The sequence below is a fragment of the Anomaloglossus baeobatrachus genome, chromosome 9 (genome assembly GCF_048569485.1).
Source record: "Anomaloglossus baeobatrachus isolate aAnoBae1 chromosome 9, aAnoBae1.hap1, whole genome shotgun sequence".
In the NCBI taxonomy this organism is placed as follows: Eukaryota; Metazoa; Chordata; class Amphibia; order Anura; family Aromobatidae; genus Anomaloglossus; species Anomaloglossus baeobatrachus.
Genome location: NC_134361.1, coordinates 53172104 through 53188628, shown reverse-complemented (window position 1 = coordinate 53188628; position 16525 = coordinate 53172104). Strand labels below are relative to the sequence as shown.

At 50.3% G+C, this 16525-nt stretch overlaps 1 protein-coding gene across 2 annotated transcripts in view; it reads left to right on the top strand.

Moving 5' to 3' along the window:
- The first annotated feature begins 1200 nt into the window (after positions 1 to 1200).
- LRCH2 (leucine rich repeats and calponin homology domain containing 2) overlaps positions 1201 to 16525 on the top strand; it is a 191016-nt gene continuing 175691 nt past the window's right edge. For both annotated transcript variants that reach the window (XM_075323711.1, XM_075323710.1), the window contains exon 1: positions 1201 to 1519. In XM_075323711.1, coding sequence (XP_075179826.1) covers positions 1201 to 1519 — 319 coding nt within the window. The remainder of the gene's footprint in view (positions 1520 to 16525) is intronic.

Below are 16525 nucleotides of genomic sequence, written 5' to 3'. Positions count from 1 at the left end.
GTTCCCGACTCTGACACCGGATGATCCTGACAGTGTACAGTGTGCGCGATGTGAGGATTCACAAGTCTGCAGTCACATAGAGTGACACATAGAGGGACTGCGGACTTGTCATTTTAGACCGGATAGCCCCTTTAAAATAAAAATAAAAAGGTATATAAAAGTTTCAATCACCCCCACCATTTTCCAATTCAAAATAAATAAATAAAAAAAAACTATTAAAACTATATTTATCATACACGATGAATATCTAAAAACTGATCAACCCAGGAGAATTACGTGAAAAATAAAAATAGAAATTGGTGATTAAAAAAAAAAAAAAAAAAAAAAAAAAAATCTATAAAAATTGATCGAAATTTCTTATGAACCCCAAAACTGACTCAATAAATCTATAAAAACAAACCCTCACCCCCTTACTCATAAAAAAAATATAACGATAGGTTGTAGAAAACACACACCGATTTTTTTTTTTACAAAAATCTGAATTTTATTTTCAGCCACTAAAATAAATAAAAAATAAATAAAACATATATTAATAATAAAATAATAATAATAATAATAATAATAATAATAATGTATATGTGTTTAGTATTGCTGTAATCGTACTAATCTGGAGAATGTTTGTTTGTTTTTTTTACCGCACAATGAATGCTGAAAAAACAAAATAGTGGAATTGTTTTGTTTGCATCCTATTAGTCTATATTAGTCTTTTCCCAGCACATTATATGGAGGATTGGCGACATTCACACCTACAACCCATCATACAGCGATTAAGATGGAAAAATAAATAAAAAATTAAAAATTATAGTCCTTGGAGGAAAAAAATTAAAACACAAAAATGAAAATAAGGGGTTAAGCTTGAGGTGGCTTATTGGCTCCTTACACTGGCAGTAAATCAGCCATAAATGCCTTTGATATTAGGACACTGCACAGCTTAGCTGCTAAATGCCTATTTTATTGCATTTGTCCAGTTTCTCAGCCTGGTATCGCCGCTCTGGAGCTCCTGCCCTCCCCGGACAGTCTGTGCCCCGGAGCTGCACTCCTGTTTTGGTTTCGCCTCCCGCTGTACACAGTTTCTCAGTGACGCCCCCCATCATATCTCCCCTGGTGGTACAGCCCCCGCTATCAGCCAATACTGCGCCTGCGCACAGAGACGAGCACTTGCTAACCGTGTCATTATAGCAGGGCTATTCCTTGGCAGAAATGGCGGCGAGTCAGACGGCGGTGGCAGCTGCCGCTGCGGGGGGCCCCGGTGGGCAGAGCGGGGGAGGCGGCCCTGGACAGGGCGGAGGTGGCGGCCCGGTGAGCTCGGCCGCCCCTGTGTGCCCCGGCTCGCTGGCCATGTTCCCCAGCTTCCCCAATGGACCGCACTGGAGCACGGGGACCCTGCACCAGCACACGGTGAGGAGCCTGGACCGGGCGCTGGAGGAGGCGGGGACGTCCGGGATCCTGAACCTGAGCGGCCGGAAACTGAGAGACTTCCCGGGCACCGGCTACGACCTGACGGACACCACACAAGCAGGTGCGGCCATTGTCAGTGTGCACAGTGACCAGCTGGGGGGCATCACCGGGACTGATGACAAGGGGGGACAGGGGGGCATCACCGGGACTGATGACAAGGGGGGACAGGGGGGCATCACCGGGACTGATGACAAGGGGGGACAGGGGGGCATCACCGGGACTGATGACAAGGGGTATAGGGGGGCATCACCGGGACTGATGACAAGGGGTATAGGGGGGCATCACCGGGACTGATGACAAGGGGTATAGGGGGGCATCACCGGGACTGATGACAAGGGGTATAGGGGGGCATCACCGGGACTGATGACAAGGGGTATAGGGGGGCATCACCGGGACTGATGACAAGGGGTATAGGGGGGCATCACCGGGACTGATGACAAGGGGGGACAGGGGGGCATCACCGGGACTGATGACAAGGGGGGACAGGGGGGCATCACCGGGACTGATGACAAGGGGGGACAGGGGGGCATCACCGGGACTGATGACAAGGGGGACAGGGGGGCATCACCGGGACTGATGACAAGGGGGGACAGGGGGGCATCACCGGGACTGATGACAAGGGGGACAGGGGGGCATCACCGGGACTGATGACAAGGGGGGACAGGGGGGCATCACCGGGACTGATGACAAGGGGGGACAGGGGGGCATCACCGGGACTGATGACAAGGGGTATAGGGGGGCATCACCGGGACTGATGACAAGGGGGACAGGGGGGCATCACCGGGACTGATGACAAGGGGGGACAGGGGGGCATCACCGGGACTGATGACAAGGGGTATAGGGGGGCATCACCGGGACTGATGACAAGGGGTATAGGGGGGCATCACCGGGACTGATGACAAGGGGGACAGGGGGGCATCACCGGGACTGATGACAAGGGGGATAGGGGGGCATCACCGGGACTGATGACAAGGGGGATAGGGGGGCATCACCGGGACTGATGACAAGAGGGACAGGGGGGCATCACCGGGACTGATGACAAGGGGGACAGGGGGGCATCACCGGGACTGATGACAAGGGGGACAGGGGGGCATCACCGGGACTGATGACAAGGGGGACAGGGGGGCATCACCGGGACTGATGACAAGGGGTACAGGGGGGGCATCACCGGGACTGATGACAAGGGGTACAGGGGGGGCATCCCCGGGACTGATGACAAGGGGGATAGGGGGGCATCACCGGGACTGATGACAAGGGGGGACAGGGGGGCATCACCGGGACTGATGACAAGGGGGGACAGGGGGGCATCACCGGGACTGATGACAAGGGGTATAGGGGGGCATCACCGGGACTGATGACAGGGGGGCATCACCGGGACTGATGACAAGGGGTATAGGGGGGCATCACCGGGACTGATGACAGGGGGGCATCACCGGGACTGATGACAAGGGGGACAGGGGGGCATCACCGGGACTGATGACAAGGGGGGACAGGGGGGGGCATCACCGGGACTGATGACAAGGGGGACAGGGGGGCATCACCGGGACTGATGACAAGGGGGGACAGGGGGGGGCATCACCGGGACTGATGACAAGGGGTATAGGGGGGCATCACCAGGACTGATGACAAGGGGTATAGGGGGGCATCACCGGGACTGATGACAGGGGGGGCATCACCGGGACTGATGACAAGGCGTATGGGGGGCATCACCGGGACTGATGACAAGGGGGGACAGGGGGGCATCACCGGGACTGATGACAAGGGGTATAGGGGGGCATCACCGGGACTGATGACAAGGGGTATAGGGGGGCATCACCGGGACTGATGACAGGGGGGCATCACCGGGACTGATGACAAGGGGGGACAGGGGGGGCATCACCGGGACTGATGACAAGGGGGGACAGGGGGGCATCACCGGGACTGATGACAAGGGGGGGCATCACCGGGACTGATGACAAGGGGGGACAGGGGGACATCACCGGGACTGATGACAGGGGGGGCATCACCGGGACTGATGACAAGGGGGGACAGGGGGGCATCACCGGGACTGATGACAAGGGGGGACAGGGGGGCATCACCGAGACTGATGACAGGGGGGCATCACCAGGACTGATGACAAGGGGGGACAGGGGGGCATCACCGGGACTGATGACAAGGGGGGACAGGGGGGCATCACCGGGACTGATGACAAGGGGGGACAGGGGGGGCATCACCGGGACTGATGACAGGGGGGGCATCACAGGGACTGATGACAGGGGGGGCATCACAGGGACTGATGACAGGGGGGGGCATCACCGGGACTGATGACAAGGGGGACAGGGGGGGCATCACCGGGACTGATGACAAGGGGGACAGGGGGGGCATCACCGGGACTGATGACAAGGGGGGACAGGGGGGGCATCACCGGGACTGATGACAAGGGGGGACAGGGGGGGCATCACCGGGACTGATGACAAGGGGGGACAGAGGGGCATCACCGGGACTGATAAGGGGTACAGGGGGGCATCACCGGGTTTGGTAACTGGGGGGACAGGGGGGCATCACCGGGTTTGGTGACAGGGGGGCATCACCGGGTTTGGTAACCGGGGGGACAGGGGGGCATCACCGGGTTTGGTAACCGGGGGGACAGGGGGGCATCACCGGGTTTGGTAACCGGGGGGACAGGGGGGCATCACCGGGTTTGGTAACCGGGGGGACAGGGGGGCATCACCGGGTTTGGTAACCGGGGGGACAGGGGGGCATCACCGGGTTTGGTAACCGGGGGGACAGGGGGGCATCACCGGGTCTGGTAACCGGGGGGACAGGGGGGCATCACCGGGTCTGGTAACCGGGGGGACAGGGGGGCATCACCGGGTCTGGTAACCGGGGGGACAGGGGGGCATCACCGGGTCTGGTAACCGGGGGGACAGGGGGGCATCACCGGGTCTGGTAACCGGGGGGACAGGGGGGCATCACCGGGTCTGGTAACCGGGGGGACAGGGGGGCATCACCGGGTCTGGTAACCGGGGGGACAGGGGGGCATCACCGGGTCTGGTAACCGGGGGGACAGGGGGGCATAACCGGGTCTGGTAACCGGGGGGACAGGGGGGCATCACCGGGTCTGGTAACCGGGGGGCATCACCGGGTCTGGTAACCGGGGGGACAGGGGGGCATCACCGGGTCTGGTAACCGGGGGGACAGGGGGGCATCACCGGGTCTGGTAACCGGGGGGACAGGGGGGCATCACCGGGTCTGGTAACCGGGGGGACAGGGGGGCATCACCGGTTCTGGTAACCGGGGGGACAGGGGGGCATAACTGGGTCTGGTAACCGGGGGGACAGGGGGGCATAACCGGGTCTGGTAACCGGGGGGCATCATCGGGTCTGGTAACCGGGGGGCATCACCGGGTCTGGTAACCGGGGGGACAGGGGGGCATCACCGGGTCTGGTAACCGGGGGGCATCACCGGGTCTGGTAACCGGGGGGCATCACCGGGTCTGGTAACCGGGGGGACAGGGGGGCATCACCGGGTCTGGTAACTGGGGGGACAGGGGGGCATCACCGGGTCTGGTAACCGGGGGGACAGGGGGGCATCACCGGGTCTGGTAACCGGGGGGACAGGGGGGCATCACCGGGTCTGGTAACCGGGGGGACAGGGGGGCATAACCGGGTCTGGTAACCGGGGGGACAGGGGGGCATCATCGGGTCTGGTAACCGGGGGGCATCACCGGGTCTGGTAACCGGGGGGACAGGGGGGCATCACCGGGTCTGGTAACTGGGGGGACAGGGGGGCATCACCGGGTCTGGTAACCGGGGGGACAGGGGGGCATCACCGGGTCTGGTATCCGGGGGGGACAGGGGGGCATCACCGGGTCTGGTATCCGGGGGGGACAGGGGGGCATCACCGGGTCTGGGGACAGGGGGGCATCACCGGGTCTGGGGACAGGGGGGCATCACCGGGTCTGGGGACAGGGGGGCATCACCGGGTCTGGTATCCGGGGCCACTGTGACAGGCACAGTATAGCAGGGTTGTGCGGTGTATGGACGCGGTGGTGCTGCTCACAGGACCCATTGGTGGAGGTTTTATACAGAAACAATGTAAGGACGATGTAGTGTGATCTGTTGAAAAATATTGTAGTCGTGCTGGTAACGCTATTTGTTCTTGTTACCCCCAACAACGTGACCCTATTGTGATTTGGGGAGGGGGTTTGTGACCCAAGGAGCAGAGTGTACATGTGAGGCCCCTTTCACACGTCAGTGATTCTGGTACGTTTGTGCTTTTTTTTTAAACGTACCAGAATCACTGACATATGCAGACCCATTATAATGAATGGGTCTGCTCACACGTCAGTGATTTGTCACTGCACGTGTCTCCGTGCGGCGTACCCGCGTGTGCGTGATTGCCGCACGGAGACATGTCCATTTTTTTCTGGCATCACTGATGTCCCACGGACCACGCAGTGGTGTGGTCCGTGAAACACGTGCCAGAAAAAAACGTGCATTTAAAATAATAAACATTTTAACTCACCCGGCGTCCAGCGATGTCCTCTGCAGCCCGTTCTCCCTGCTGCTTCTAAGCCGGCTCATTACTGTCGCGCATATTAATGATGCGCGACACAGCCGACCCGGAAGCAGCTGCTGCAGGGGTCAGCGCCGGCCGGATGCTGCACCGCGGGAGCGATCAGCACCATGGAGAGCGGGAGCGGGTGCAGGTGAGTTGGTTTCTAAGTGCAATCACGGGCCACGGAGAACGGAGCCCGGATTGCACTTAGACAACCCACGTGTGCCGTAAATCACGGCACACGCAGGGACATGTGCGTGTTTTACACGCCAGTGAAAAACGTCACTGTTTTTCACTGACGAGTGAAACGGGCCTAAGCTTGTAACGAATGAGGCTGTATAACAGGCGGCGGTGGTCTTCTGCCATGGTTTAGACCATGTAACAGGCGGCGGTGGTCTTCTGCCATGGTTTAGACCATGTAACAGGCGGCGGTGGTCTTCTGCCATGGGGAAGGCCGCCTGTCACTGTGTAGAGAATGGGCTGACTGTAAATATCATCCAGTACCTAGATAGAACATTTTTTTTTTTATGGACTTGGTGTCTTTTATTACCTCTACAGAGGACAATCCTCTAAGGCTACATGCGCACGCTGCATCTTTTTGTGTTCACAAACTGCAGCCAAAACTGCACCTTGTCAGAGAGAGCCTGGAAATGTCACAAAAAACGCATGTAATTTTAGGTGCGTTTTTGGTGCGTTTTTCACACCCTGCGTTTTTGCTGCAAATGTTGATAAAAACGCAGGAAGAATGAACATGCTGCATTTTATTTGTCACAAACCTTTGACAAAACGCTGGCAAACTGCAATGTGCGCATGACAAATCTGACTTCTCATAGACTTTGCTGGGAAGTCAAATGTCAAAGTTCTGACAACAAAACTGCAGCCAAAAAAACAGCAAAAAAGCAGCGTGCCCATGTAGCCTTAAAGGAACTCTGTCATAACAGAATGACTGTTCACACCAAGCACAGGCGCTCAGTGCATCAGGGCGGGGCTAACCGTTTTTATGCACCTTCCACTTGCTTGTTTTCCATCTATCTCCACCCTCCAGTCTTCTTTGATTTACAGCTCTGGTTTCATAGAGTCAGAGAAGAGCAGAGATAGAGGAGTAAACCAGCAAGTGGTGTATTATGATTAGCCCCGCCATGATGCACCGGCCGCCTGTACTTGGTTGTACAGTGACTCTGCTGACACTGCCTGTAAAGAGAATCTATATCAGCAGATGTTTGCTATATAATGTGAGAGCAGCATGATATAGCAGCAACTGAGGCCCTGATTCCAGCCATGTCACTTGCTGGTCTGCTTTCTGTCATTTTTGATACAATCCCTGTTGCAGAGTTCAAAATGCTGAGCTGTGTATACCTCACACCACTGATTGGCAGCTTCCTGTGTATATTGTAAATCAGTGCTGGGGATGGGATTGGACCAGGAGGCACAAGACACCTAGTCCTGTAGTAATAATCTCCCGCTGACAAAACACTGGTTTTATTGTAACTGCAAGACACATCCTAGTAATGACACATTGCTGGAATCAGGATCTCTGTCCCTGTATCATGCTGCTCTCAAATTGCATAGCAAAAACCTGGTGAGAAATTTTAATGACTTGGGAACTTTGTACAGAGTTGCTGGCTTTTGACAATTTCAATATTTATTTTTACATAGCTACAATTTGTTTTCAGGGACACTTTTTTTTTTTTTATATACAGACCCTACCAGTGTATACAAACGTCTGTCTGTCTGTCTGTCTGTCTGTCTGTCTGTCTGTCTGTCTGTCTGTCTGTCTGTCTGTCTGTCTGTCTGTCTGTCTGTCTGTCTGTCTGTCTGTCTGTCTGTCTGTCTGTCTGTCTGTCTGTCTGTCTGTCTGTCGGAATCCTCTCATTTACTTTCCATCAGGGGTGTCCAACCTTTCTGGATTCTTTGGGACACAGTGACCTTTTGTCACATGACCATGATGTCTACAAAGGTCCTCCTTCCTTTGGAAACTATGGATTATGCAGAATGGGCATTATCATTGAAGTGTGTGTGTGAGGCTCCATCCCACCACACCTGACACTGTAGGGACTCACAAGGAGCCTCTGAGTGGATGGGGGCCCTTGCCAGCTAAATAGTTGCCAACCACTCACTCCCAACACGGGCCCAGCCTGTACCCAGCATGTGAGGGGTCACTACTAAGGGGGTGATTGGTGCTGTTTGGGGCGACATCAGAAATGGTGGCTTTGCTTTTCTTTTTGTGCTAATCTCCAGTTATGAAGCCTCTCCGCTGTGTGTTTCAGTTTACTTCACCTCCAATTTTTCTTTCTTGACTTTTCATTTGTTTTCAGATAGGAACAATCGGCTGTTTGCGCCAGTTCCCCGCTCAGGAGCTCCCCCCGGCTCCCCTGATTCCTCCCTCCGCAGTTGGCCCGCTGGGGTTCTTATCGGGTTGGTGCACTGGTGAGAGTGCTAGTTGCACAATAAGGCCTCGGTTCCACCGGTGCATAGATTCTGATGTGAGGGCATTGGAAGCGATATGCTAATGACCCTCTGCTGTGAGCATGAGCCGAGGGTCATGTGACTGTGATCAAATTTTGCGATCAGATCACAGCTGCAGAGATGGAGGGAGCACTTTCTCCCTCTCCTCCGCTGCCTGTCTGTACGTACATTGCACTGCGGTTGGATGACATCCGAGTGCAGTGAGATGTTTTTTCACACGCACTCAGACTTGTATTGAGTGCGTGTGAGCCGACAATCGCTGCCAAATGCAGCGTGCAGTGATTCATTTCTCATGCTGATATGGCATGAGATATCAATCACAGATGGCCACTGGTGTGAGTGCAGGCCGATGTTTTATCAGATTGCACTCGCCTGTGCAAAACGCAAGTAGAACTGAGGCCTAAGAGGAGTTGTATACTCTTGCACCACGCTCCGCTCTATCAGTTAGGCTGGTTTCAGACGTCTGTGTTTTAGGTACGCGACATCCGTTTTTAACACGGATGTCACACGAACCTATGTTACCCTATTGTGTACTCTCACATGGCCGTGTTTTCACACGAACCGTGTGGCTTCGCTATTTCACACGGAGACGTGTCTGTTTTTTTTTTTCTCCGGCAGCACGAGTGTCACATGGACCGCACACTGATGTGATCCATGTGACATCAGTGTGACACGGACCGGAGAAAACACTGGTTTTGAAATAAAGATGTTCTATAGTTACCTGTATCCAACGATGCTGTCTCCGGTTCCTGACCCCCGCTCATTATTTTCATTGATTATTCACTGCAGTGAGCAGCTTTGAGCAGGGACATCGTAGTGACAGCGCTGGAGACAGCATCGCCGAGGACCGCATCGCTGGTGACAGGTGAGTATCCTGCCAGCATTGTGTGTGCAGGGACGTCCAGGAGGTCATTGGATTTCCCAATGAACTCTGACTTCCTGATGACCCCCCTGCGACAACTGCGCTACAGCGAGTGTCACGATGGTGACTTCCAGGGGTTCATGAGAGTTCATTGAGAACTCCGATGACCCCCTCGATGTCTCTGCACAAACTGCTGTATACTCGCCTGTCCCCGGCGATGTCCTCGCGACGCTCCGGCTTCCCAATCCTCGGGCAGTGAATTATCAATGAAAACAATGAGCGGGGGTCAGAAGCAGGAGGCAGCAGAGCAGAAGACTGCATCGCTGTATACAGGTAAATATAGAACATCTTTTCATTGTAGAGACACGTGATTTATCTGGTACGTGTCACATGTATGCAAACACAGATGTTACACGTATGACACACGTGTGACCATAACCATGCGTGTGACTGGTACCTGATTAAACACGAACATCTGAAACCACTAAGAGCACTATGGAGTGGCATTAGTAAGATTTGTGGCTCTGGATTCGTCTGTCAGGCCACTGGCTCAGAATCAATCTGCTCAGTGGCACCATTGCATAGCCATTAATGCAGAGCACGGCAGCGGGATGATTGTAAAGAGAGGTGGGAAATTTGTCAGACCACATTCTGTGGCCATAGGCTTGCATTGTAAATTGCGCTGCATTCGCAGCACAAAAAAAACGTGACAGGCAATGTTCCATCCGGCCGCCGCATGGGCTAAATCTGACGCATCCGGCATAAACTGGACGCAACGCAAGGCCATGCGGCACAATACGGCGCTAATGCAAGTCTATGCGGGAAAAACACAACCGGCGGCAAAAAAACCCAAAAACGGTTGTGTTCTTTCTGCAGAGCACCGTATTGTGCCGCTCAGCAAAAACCGGATGTGTGAAAGCGGCCTTATACAGAACATCGCGCCATGTAATCTCATATTTTGAAACGGGTAAAATATATCTTTGTGCCTTGTATATTAATTTTTATAATATTTTTAAATAAATTTTACGTTTATTTTTGGGGCCGTAGGTCGGACCCTTCTGCTCTGCTCAGTGGTCTCCGTCCCAGTAATCCTCCTATGGATTTGATCCCTCTTTTGTACATCATTCTTGTTCTTTCCATTTAGTACATTCCCGAGCAGCGCTTTCTTTACTGCATCCAGTACACTTATGTCACAGGATATCCCTTCCAGTGTTTTTGCCCTGGGAAATACTTACACTCATTAAATGTACTAGTTTTGTTTGTTTTCTTTGTCGGGAAGCCCACTCCCTACTTTTTATTACTTTAACCCTGCAAGTGACACAGACGTATAAACTGTACTGCCTCTGCTGAAAGGAGCTCTCTACAGTATATACAATGACGTGTATGAACCTGCATACATCAGGGTCCAAAAATAATCAAAGCTTTAGAATAATATTTATGCATGACAGCAAAAGTAATCACAAATATGTGTGTGTGTGTGTATTACATATACACATATATTATATATACATACACACATACATATAATATAGATAATGTGATATACACTTTATATAAAATATACACATATAAAATATTATATATAGTGTGTATGTATAATATGTATGTGTATATATATGTATATATATATGTGTGTATGTATGTATATATGTATATATATACACACACACACACACACACATACATACATACATACATACATACATACATACATATATATATATATATATATATATATATATATATATATATATATATATATATATATATATATATATATATAATATATATATATATAATATATACATATCAAGGGACTTATTTCTACCTGTTTCGGACCCATTTATCCTTCTTCAGGGGAATTTGTGATTGTTCCTGAGGGAGCCACGGCTCTGAAACGCCGAGGCTTGAAGTCATCCTGTTTCAAGCCTTTAATACACACAGCAGCACGGTTGATTAACCCCTTCTTCCTTCTATCTGTCTACAAGACTTAAAGCATCTGATAGAAGTTTTGCCCATTTATCCAGAGTAGCATTTATAGGCCAGATGCTGACGTTGGAGAGGGCTCACAATCTATTATTTATTATTATAGCGCCATTTATTCCATGGCGCTTTACATGTGAAAGGGGTATACATAATAGGGACAAGTACAATAATCATAAACAGTACAAGGCACAGACAGGTACAGGAGGAAAGAGGACCCTGCCGGCGAGGGCTCACAGTCTACCGGAGGAATCGAGGTCCCTGCCCACGAGGGCTCACAGTCTACAGGAGGAGAGAGGACCCTGCCCGCGAGGGCTCACAGTCTACAGGAGGAGAGAGGACCCTGCCCGCGAGGGCTCACAGTCTACAGGAGGAGAGAGGACCCTGCCCACAAGGGCTCACAGTCTACAGGGGATGGGTGAGGATACAGTAGGTGAGGGTAGAGCTGGTCGTGCGGTGCTGTATGAGACTGAGGGTTACGGCAGGTTGTAGGCTTGTCAGAAGAGGAGGGTCTTCAGGTTCCTTTTGAAGCTTGTCAAGGTAGGCGAGAGTCTGATATGTTGTGGCAGAGCATTCCAGAGTATGAGGGAGGCACGGGAGAAATCTTGGATGCGATGGTGGGAAGAGGAGATAAGGTGGAAGTAGAGAAGGAGATCTTGTGAGGATCGAAGGTTACGTGCAGGTAAGTACCAGGAGACTAGGTCACAGATGTAGGGAGGAGACAGGTTGTGGATGGCCTTGTAGGTCAATCGCCATTCTTCTTCATCCCAAATATGTTGGAAGTGCTGTGGCCTGGGCTCTGTGAGGCCGGTCCTGTTCTTCCTCCAGACTCCCTCCCCCCCCCCCCCCCTTCCCCCACCCCCCCCTCTTTCCCAGCCATGTCTTTATGGACTTTACTTTATAGGCTGGGCTGAGTCATGGGGAACCGAGAAAGGCCTTTTCTAAAGTTAGAAGCTACAGTTGTCCAAATGTAATTGTATGCAAAGTATTAGGATTTGCCCTCACTGGAACGAAGAGGCCGAGGTCGACCCCTAAAAAGCACCCTCATAGTTATTCCTCCTCCACTAAACTTTGTAGTGGGCACAATGCAGTCAGGTGGGTAACATTCTCTTGGCATTCACCAAACCCAGACGTGTCCATCAGATGCCAAATAGAGCAGCATGATCCGTCCCAGCACAGAACGCATCCTCTGCTCTGGAGTCGTGTACCTTACACTACTGGCTCCGACAGTCTGCATTGTGCATGGTGATGTAAGGCTGCAGCGGCTGCTCGGCCCTGGACATCCATGCCATGAAGCTCCCAACACCCTGTTTTGTGCTGGAGGTGCTAGTGTCATTCATGGGTTAATTCCTTTTATTTTCTGTCTGCCATTGGATTGGCATGTAATGTGCACACGTTGCTTTTTTCCTTCCTTTTTTCCTTCCTTTTTTCCTTCCTCGCTGTGCGCGTGATGCTTTTTTTTTTACTTGCAGATCTTGTTGCTGAAAAAAGCAACATGTCAACTTTTTGCGTTTTTTTATATATATATATATATATATATATATATATTAGTTTTGCTTTTCATTATTCCCCTATACATTGTGACTGGTGTGCAACTCTTTATCCTATTGTTTAGTTGTATATTTTTGATACTTGCACCTTGTTCACACCATAGGAGTTCCAGACGTACATTCTTTAAAAAAAAAAAAAAAAAAAAAAAGCCTTTGATGAAATGTACAAATGCAATGATAAATGCACTTTTTTTTTTTTTTTTTGTCCTGCCGAAACATGTTATGTGCAGAAAAGAAGCGCCCAAAAAAGCAACATACATACATAGTCTTAGGCCCTGTGCGCACTGGAAAACGGATTTTTCTTAAAATTCCGCAGGGTCTGAAAGATTACCGCACCCGCGGTAAAAAGCCGCGGCAAGCCGCACCTGAAAACCTCATGCAGTTTGCCGCGGTTTTACTGCGATATTGTTCGCGGTTTTGCCGCATGCGGGTTGGTACATGTGCTTTAATGCATTCAATGCAATAAAGCACATTGAAGAAAAAAAAAAAAAAGTAATTTCCTTCTGAGATAGCATATAGATAAATAGACAGACGAATAGAAGACAGAAGGATAGATAGTCCCTGTGAGCACACGCTGCATTTCTCCCGAGCGGTAATGTGTGTTCAAATTACCGGCTGTGGGAAATGACCGATAATTACCTCTGCTGTATCGTTGCGAGGCTGCGTTCAGCAGTGTCAGTCGCGGCTGGATGCCAGCATCGCAGGATGTGGATTACGCCGGAGCTGTGTGTTTCGGTGGGGGGTTAATAAAGGGGTGAAACAGGGGCTTTTTTGTGTTTTATTTAAAATTAAAGGATTTTTCGGGGTGTGTGTTTTCACTTTACTTACGAGTCAATCATGAAAGCTGTCTCATAGACGCCTGCCATGATCAAGCCTGGACTTAAATGGTGGCGATCCGCTGTCATTTAACTGATTATTACCTGGATAGCCACCGCATCACGGCATCTGGAAGAGCCAGGGACACTCCGGGACTGCCGCATAATGCATGCGACAGTCCCGGGGCAGCTGCGGCTGATATTCTCTACTGCGGGAGGGGGGACATTAACCCTCGCCCTCTCCCTCCCCAGCCTGAGAATACCGGGCCGCCGCTGTGTGCTTGCCTCGGCTGGACGGTAAAAACACGGCGGAGCCCACGTGTTTTTTTTTTTTTTCTAGATTTCCGTTTGATTTGTATGTGTATTCTAGATGTCTGTTTGTGAATGCGATATGTGTGTGTATTCTATGTCTGGGATTGTGTGTGTCTGATATGTATGTATGTGTGTGTGTGTGTGTGTGTGTGTGTGTTTACTCTCTCCTCCGCTTCCTCTTCCTGTCATAATAACATCGCTTCCCTGCAAACCGCAGGTAAACCGCGAAATACCGGAGGGAATAACGCAGGAAAACGCAATGAACCGCACAGAATTTGCTGCCTGCGTTATTCCCTGCGGGATTTCACGATTACATTGCAGTTAATGGAGTGAAATCCCGAAGTGACATGCAATTGTTTTTGCTGCGGGAGTCCGGCAGCAAAACATGCAGCTGTCAAATTCCGCATAGTGCGCACAGCATTTTTATTTTCCCATAGGTTTTGCTGGTGAATCACTGCAGAGATGTTATGAACATAACATGCAGCTAAACGTGCAGCAAATCCGCAGGAAATCCGCGGAAAAAAACGGCAAGTGCGCACAGGGCCTTAGGCCAGAAAAGTCAATGAGAATTCTGAAGTTTTGTAGAAATTTCTGCAACCAAATACGCAGTGTGTGCACATAGCCGATATCTGCTGGCATTGTGTATCTGTCATTGTTTTGTGAATGGAGCTTATTCCTCTACTAGAATTCAAGGAAAATGATATAATTGTACCGTACTGCACTTGAACTACTAGTAATCTACTGTATGTCTCTTCTTAGGGTACCGTCACACTTTAGCGACGCTCCAGCGATCCCACCAGCGATCTGACCTGGTCAGGATCGCTGGTGCATCGCTACATGGTCGCTGGTGAGCTGTCAATCAGGCAGATCTCACCAGCGACAAGTGACCAGCCCCCAGCGACGTGTGGAAGCGATGCTGCGCATGGTAACTAAGGTAAATATTGGGTAACCAAGTGCTTGTTACCCCATATTTACCTTGGTTACCAGCGCACACCGCTTAGCGCTGGCTCCCTGCACTCCTAGCCACAGTACACATCGGGTTAATAAGCAAACCGCTTTGCTTATTTACCCAATGTGTACTCCAGCTACATGTGCAGGGAGCAGGGAGCCGGCACTGGCAGTGTGAGAGCGGCTGTGCTAGTAACTAATGTAAATATCGGGTAACCAAGAAAGGGCTTTGCTTGGTTACCTGATGTTTACGTTGGTTACAGCTTACCGCAGGCTGCCAGATGCCGGCTCCTGCTCCCTGCACATTCAGATTGTTGCTCTTTCGCTGTCACACACAACGATGTGTGCTTCACAGCGGGAGAGCAACGAGCAAAAAATAAACCAGGGCTGTGTGTAACGAGCAGCGATTTCACAGCAGGGGCCAGATCGCTGCTCAGTGTCACACACAGCGAGATCGCTAATGAGGTCACTGCTGCGTCACCAAATCCGTGACTCAGCAGCGATCTCGCTGTGTGTGAAGCACCCCTTAGACTTCTTTCACACATCAGTCTTTTGGATCAGTTACAATCCGTTTTGTGACTGTGACAGATCTGTTGCAGATTGTGGTAAAACTGATGCGACAGATTCTGTGTAAGAAAAAAAAACAAAAACAAAAAAAAAAAACGTCGTGCTATTTTTTTTTTTTTTTCATGGCAAAGGTTAAAAGGTTGTTTTTCTATTGATAACCTATATAGAGGAAAGAGAATTTCATGTCAATTTACAACACTTCTGGGCATGCTCAGATGTAAAAAAACCGGAACCGATTGACGGATGACTACAGATCCATCGCTGTGTGTTTTTTCGTCACACACAAAAAAAGTTCCTATGGACGTTGTCTTTGTCACAGTTGTCAATGGATCCATCGTACGACGGATGTCAATGAGAAAAAAACAGATCCAGCTCTTGACCGTTTTTTTTTTTTTTTTCACATTTTGATCGATTGTGATTGGCAAAAAACAGATGTGTGAAAGGGTCCTTAGTGCATTTCATATTATAGACGTTTTGCGGCTTGAAATGCGTGCAGCGCTCACAGGCCGAGCGGTCTCCACAATTCCTCATTCTTCCTTCCCCTTTACCAGCCGCTGCCATGTTTACCCATCTCCTGTAGCTTCCCTAAACTGATCTATAAAACTGTTCATCCAGGGGATTCTGGTTCATGAACATAAAGTGCTCGGAAAATCTTAAAAACAATTATTTTCCCATGTAGATATGTCAAGTATAGACATCTCTGCTTTTAATGTATGTATGTGTAAATGTACCGTGTGTGTATAATATATATATATATATATATATATATATATATATATATATATATATATATATATATATATATATATATATATTATACACACACGGTACATTTACATATATGAAATAAATAAATAAAAATATATATATTTTTTTATTTATTTATTTGTTTTTTTTGTTCCCTTCACGTTGCAGTGGGCTGGATGCATTTCTGTCTTCTACGAGAATCAATATAGGGCCGCTCCGTGCTTGGCTGCCCCTATTGCTGTGTCGGCAGGTGCTGCGCCGCCGTTGAATAGTCATCT